The sequence below is a fragment of the Cyprinodon variegatus genome, unplaced genomic scaffold (genome assembly GCF_000732505.1).
Source record: "Cyprinodon variegatus isolate N-32 unplaced genomic scaffold, C_variegatus-1.0 Scaffold284, whole genome shotgun sequence".
NCBI classification, from domain to species: domain Eukaryota; kingdom Metazoa; phylum Chordata; class Actinopteri; order Cyprinodontiformes; family Cyprinodontidae; genus Cyprinodon; species Cyprinodon variegatus.
Window position 1 is genome coordinate 261,207 of NW_015150737.1, and position 6,579 is coordinate 267,785.

The 6,579-nt window shown below is 38.3% G+C and overlaps 1 protein-coding gene across 4 annotated transcripts in view; it reads right to left on the reverse strand.

Moving 5' to 3' along the window:
* The window catches only part of bmp8a (bone morphogenetic protein 8a), an 18,546-nt gene that overhangs the window by 828 nt on the left and 11,139 nt on the right, over nt 1-6,579 (reverse strand). For all 4 annotated transcript variants that reach the window (XM_015383407.1, XM_015383406.1, XM_015383404.1 and 1 more), the window contains 4 exons: nt 3,911-4,059; nt 3,653-3,832; nt 3,409-3,485; nt 990-1,100 (listed from right to left, as the gene is read on the reverse strand). In XM_015383407.1, the coding sequence (XP_015238893.1) occupies nt 990-1,100; nt 3,409-3,485; nt 3,653-3,832; nt 3,911-4,059 (517 nt within the window). The remainder of the gene's footprint in view (nt 1-989; nt 1,101-3,408; nt 3,486-3,652; nt 3,833-3,910; nt 4,060-6,579) is intronic.

Sequence of the window (6,579 nt, forward strand, 5' to 3'; positions counted from 1 at the left end):
TATATATACATATATATATACATATATATATATACATATATATATATACATATATATATATATATATATATATATATATATATATATATATACGCACGCGCGCACATACATACATATATATACGCGCGCACATACATACGCGCGCACATACATACATATATACGCGCGCGCACATACATACATATATACGCGCGCGCACATACATACATATATACGCGCGCGCACATACATACATATATATGCGCACATACATACATATATATATGCGCACATACATACATATATATATGCGCACATACATACATATATATATGCGCACATACATACATATATATATGCGCACATACATATATATATATGCGCACATATATATATATATATACATATATATATGCACATACAAATATATATATATGCACATACAAATATATATATATGCACATACATATATATATGCACATACATATATATATGCACATACATATATACACACACATGACAAAAGTAAAACAAGTACAAATTTATAAATAAATATACTTACCTATAGATTCTATCTCAAGTTTTTTCCCCCCCCATAAATCTTAATTCTTTATGCAAAATCAAAAGATAAAATCTAGTGACCTATCTATAATAAAAGAACTACAAACAAGGAAAAGCCGTAGAATGACGAGGTTATGTCTAAACAATTGTGTGAAATCTAACATCTTGTCTGCAAGAACATGGTGCAAAATTAATGAGAAGCCTTTTGATTATTAAGCTAAAATCTTTTTTAATTATGTTCCTCCACTAATAATAATAATATAAGCACAGCTCAGGCAATATATATAAGTTCAGTTTTCTATCATAAGTAGTTTGATCTGATTTTGAAAACGTTTCTCCATTGATCCATGAATTGAAATTTGTTCGATGGATCGGAAACGACAAAAAGCGAAACCAAAGCAAACAAGCGAACCTCATTAATAAGAAAACTGATGGTTTGATTTACTAACCACTTGCTGGATGATGGCGTGGTTTGTTGCATTCATGCAGGCGCCCATCGGATGAATGCACTCGCCGTCGCAGTAATACGCAGAGTATCCGTTCGGAGCCAGAACCCAGTCCTGTTCAGAAAAGAACCGTTAGTTTAGGACCAGCCGTTATCCATGGAACAAGTTAATAACACCAAAACTACAATATAAACATTCTCTGCAACTCTTGAACTTTTGTTTATAATTTACAAGAAAAATATATAAGTTCCAGGTTTTAATTTTATCAACTAAAATGTTTCTGTAATTATTCGTTTCTTTTCTAATTTAAAGATTTAAAGACATTAGAGGCATCCTCTGAGTATAATAAGACTGAGGAAAAATGAAAAACCCTTAAACCTCTGGGACACAGTTCAAGAGTTTCATCATTTTTAGATTCAATTACTATATTTGGACAATATTACAAAGATAAAACTAATAAAAATATGTCCCCCAAACTAACACTGCTTGGTGCCCTAATTTTAGCATCCTTACCCACCCAAACTTTCCTTATCTAAACTTCAGTGTCTTTAATTTTATACACATCTATCAAGTTTTTACTTTTTTGTCCAATTTAGGAGGTGGGGGTGTTTTATATAAAGAAAACAGATTTATTTTGCTGCAACCTTAGAGGATTCAATAATAAAATAGTAATTCTGACACAATATTTCTGTTCATTTTCATGTTAGGAAATAAATCAAAAACTAAAATACAATAAGTTTATTCTTATTTGTTTTCATCTTTTTCCTTATTTCTTGCCCTGATAATAAGTCCAGATTCAGGGTAACTGCTCTCTTGTTTCTTCCAGCAAAGATCAGGAATATTGAATATTTCTGATCATAAATGAATGACCTGGTCCTAGCATCAGAGCTTAACACGGATTTAGCTTCCTGAAAGTTTTATTAGTCTGCTCATTGGTTCTGTAGTTATTATCTAATAGATTGGTTTTTAAACTTCTTATAAAGTCTAAATTGGTTCAGCTTCAGTTCTGCAGCGTTTAGATGCATCTCGGCTCCAACAGACCAGAATACACAGACCTCTCCTGATGAAGAGGATCCATGTTTCCAGGAGCGATTAAGCAGGGATGCATTTAAATGCTGCAGGATAGCAGCTCTAGAAGACTGGAACCGATACAGCAGACCTACAGACAAAATAGACATGGCTTCTCCAGGCTTCCTGGTCGGTGCACCGTCAAATAACCTGGAACCATCACAGAATCGGCTTTTTTGACTTTTTTAAAGTAGTAGGGAAACGGCCGTTCCAACACTTTGGTGCACAACTTTACATAAGTGAATAAAGTGAATTTGTTTGGTCGTTTGTAACGACCTGTCCAGGGTGTACCCTGCCTCTCTCCAGCTGGAGATAGGCACCGGCACTCCTTGCAACCCCAGCAGGGATAAACGTGATAGAAATGGATGGAGATTATATATATATATATATATTTTTTTTTTTATATTTCAATGGTCGATTGTGGTCGGTGTCTCGGAAGCATCTTGCTAACCAGTTAGCAACTTAGTGCTAGTAGGTTTCCAATGGGAAATTACATTGGGACCAAGTAGCACTTAGCAACGACACTGTCAAGGAACGCTATGGACAGCAGAAACATTCAAGAGGAGGAGAGTTTAGTGTCGGAGGTCATGGATGAGTCTCCTCCATCATACATGTTTTATTTAGAGGAGGAAAGCGGGGACTTAAGGGCAGATTATACTTCTGCAACTGCACACATCAAATGTCGCTTGGGTCTGGTATTCTTCTGCACCGTCGGTCTGAAATTTGTAGAGACGCACAGCAGTTTCCTGTCAAAGCGCTAGGGGGAGCCTATTCGAGAACTCGCTAGAACTTTGGCTGATGGTCACGAGTGTTTATCTTCCAAAACAACAATGGCGCATCTGCAAAATATCACGGGAGTTGCTAGACGTCGAAGAGGAACTGGTTACGTTAATGGAGTTGGCAAAAACACTGATTAACCTTTCTAGTTGTCCATCGTAGTTGTTCCTCAGTTTTTAAAAATGGCCTACGCCTGCCGAAGACACAGACGTCCATCCCCGTGAAGACTGGGACGGAACCCAATGGAAAGGAAATGATTTTTATTCCAACTGTTGCGTATATTAGCTGTGACATATGAATAGAGAAGCAATGACCAAAAAAATTAGAGTGACAGGTGACCGTTGATATATGATTGGCCAAATTTAGGTGTCCAGGCTGACGTAGAACTAACTGGCCTGCAGAAGATAACGGAAAAAAAAGATTTTTTTTTTTTTTATAGAAATTTTCTACATTTTGGGACAGTATCGTCTGATAAAGGATAAATTTAAGCATTTAAGCCAGAATCATCTGACTTCCCTACGATTTTAAAACCAATTAGCTGCTTAGATCTAGAAACAGAAATCTGGAACCAGTTTACCTTCCAGCCCAGGTCACCGAAGCTGACGTAGAGCTCGTGTTTTTTGCAGGGCTGACCTTTGCTCACCGAACCACGACCTGAAAATAAGACATTTTTAAAATGACCATTAATCAAAGTCAAAAGATTGAGGATTTAATTTAATAATTTTCTGTGTGTTTTTCAAGCTAAACTCTGATCTAATCTAAGGAAGGTTGTGAACAGATAAAGTCTTTGGTTGGTCTGACAGCGCGTTAGCTTCACTAACCGTGGATGGTGGGGATTGGGAGATCATATTTGGTTTTCTTCCTCCTCTGATGGGGCCTGACGGCTCGCGGCGGCCGACACGGGATCTGGCTCTCCCTGAAGAAGGTCACCATAAAGGGCTGCTTGGAGCGAGGGCCTCTGCGACCCACCAACCCGATCCAGCTCGCAGACAGGGAGCGATCTTAGGGGGGGGAGAGATGCTTGTAAGGACAAAATAAACCTAATAGCCTGAGCTGTGGCGGCCCGGCGGCGCTCTCACCGTCCTCCGTTTCTACGTAGAGACGGATGCCCAGGTTGCTGCGAGGCTGAAGCAGCCAGTGGTTGGAGGCAGAGGTGACATCGAACGCCAGCCAACCCTCCTGTCCCGCAGGAACCGACTGCATGTCCAGCAGCACCAGCTCCGGCTCTCTGCAGCAACAGAACAACACGGAAACATCATTAGACTTAGACAACTTTTACTTTCATTTTTTACACACAGTGTATAAAAAACAAAATTGTGTTTGGTCAAAGCAACTCATTGATTTATCATTTATTCACTTTTACTATTTGCACCTTTAAAATAACAAACGTTTTAACCTCGGACCTTAAGGTTCTCATGAATTAGAAGAGGTTTAAACAATTCAATCTGAGCTACAGACTTTGACAAATTTACTGAGATTTCTTTGGGATAAACCAACACAAAATTAGGAAAGGAATAATTGAGGTTCATCAATTCTCACAATATTCTTAAACGGGTGACCTGTTGAAAACCCTTTAACCCTGAAGACCCTAAATAAAATAGTTTAACTGTAGAAGAGATCCAGTTAGTCCAGCTTTGTGATTTAATCTCAGGATAAATCAGAGGACCAAGAGTCCAGCAGTCGGGTTATGGAGAAATTTGACATGTTCTAAAACATCCCATAGAACTCTGGTTGATCCATGGAAAAACATTTTAATAAGTGCCATCAATCAGTAACCTGCCTTTGCCAGATGGATTTGCTCCGCATATCCATCTGGAAACCTTCCGTTGAAGTAATTTTGGGAAGGGGTGAAAATACTGGTTAGCTGATTGGCCTATGTTGGTGATAGACGGGCCAAATAAACCAATCAGATCAACGAAGCATATGACGTACTAACAGAGCGACGACGAAGAGGAGCCAATTGATAGATCAAACTCTTGCCGAAACCAGTCGGGAGAAGAGCAAAAACATCTTTTCCTCTGAGAAAAGCCTCCAGAGCAGTGTTTTGCTCTTCTTTCAGTGAAGAAATACTCTGTAATTCCCATTAAACTTGCTCGATAGCCACGCTAACGCTAGTTTCATCGGCTGAAGCCGCCATGTTCTTTAGACTGAACTGTCGCGCTTCTCGTTGCGTCACACCTCAACCCGCCTCAAAGAGAACGCTGATTGGACGTTCGTTTGATGAACGGCTCCAAATTTTCTTTAACGGAAAAGTAGCCAGACTGATTAGCGAGTGAAACCTTAAAAGCTCGCAAGATCAGGATGGTCTCACGAGGCTAATCAATCAGCGCATATGCTTAAAAACAAAAATCACTGTCCCACCATTTACACACAATAACAAATAACTGATACAAAACAACTAATAAATGAGAATAGTACATTCTCTCGCACATCATCCATGATGATTAATGGTTATTTTTGGTTGCATTTAGTTTTGTTATTGCTGTCGAGTAAAATGACCCACGGAAACCCTGATACATGTACTAATTACATTGTTATGGTCATTTTTACAGTGAAAGTGGGCAGTACCAAGATATTTATATATTTTTTCAAAACAAAGCGGCGCGTGTATGACGTCATCTGTGCGCCGGACTGGAGTCGTGACAGGCAGCCCGGGTCACAGGCGGCTACGCTCTACCCCTGCTATTCATTCTAGCTCATCTGAATCATTCAATTCCATTTAGAGAGCGAGATCATCTGTAGTAGCAGCACTAGATCTTCCAGGCATGTGAGGAAAACTAGCAGCAGTTCAGAGGACAGGAGGAATGAACGGTAGCCGGCACGCGCAGATGATGTCATACACTCTCCGTTTTGTTTTTAAAAAATATAAATATTAAAAATATAACCGCGGATGTCTGGGGGACAGTGATTCTCCTACATGTTATGAATGCTGGCGTACCATAAAGAATAAATTATGAACAGTTTAGTTTGTGCCTTCAAGTCGTTAAGAATATCTTCAGAACGGCTCCAAATGACACAAAACTAATATAGGTGAGTAACTTGATGTAATAACGTAAAATCAAGGGCCCAAAGTAAAAAAAACGTGTTCCCCTTTAAGCAGTGACTCTGCCACCATAAAACAGCACCAGTGAAAGGGCATCTAGACCTTCAGCTAACTGCAGTCTGACCAGTCATTCTGCTCACTATCAGAGAAATTAGTTAATTAGCCATTATGCTAAATCCTGGTAGTGTTTGGTTAGAAGTAGGTTTGATGAAGGGCTCTTTTGCATTGTTTAAAGTTTTATTATGGTCGTTTGTTTTTTCTACAAACTTTAATTATTCAGCTGTGGCTAAACAGCTGCTGCTAAAACCAAACTCTGTGAACATTTGCTTGTTCTCAGCAACGAGGTACGAATCTGAACCTTGAGTGAATTTCTAAACAACAGAGAAAACTTCACGCTCTGATTCGAATCCAAGAACAAAAAAGTTATAAAATTAGCTGGAAATGTTAATTCAATAATAAATACATCTTAAATCAATAAGTGATTTTAAATTTAACCATATAAAAACTGTATGTCTTGTAATAAATCTTTAAACTTATAAAAAATAATACAAAAGTAAAAGTAAAATCAATAAACGACAAAAAAAATCACAAAATTACATGGAGAAGTAGCATTTAGTTCCTAGGCTCCACTTATCTGGAACAAACTTCCAGAAAACTGTAAAAGTGCGGAAAGCCTGAGTTCCTTTAAATCAAGACTAAAAACAC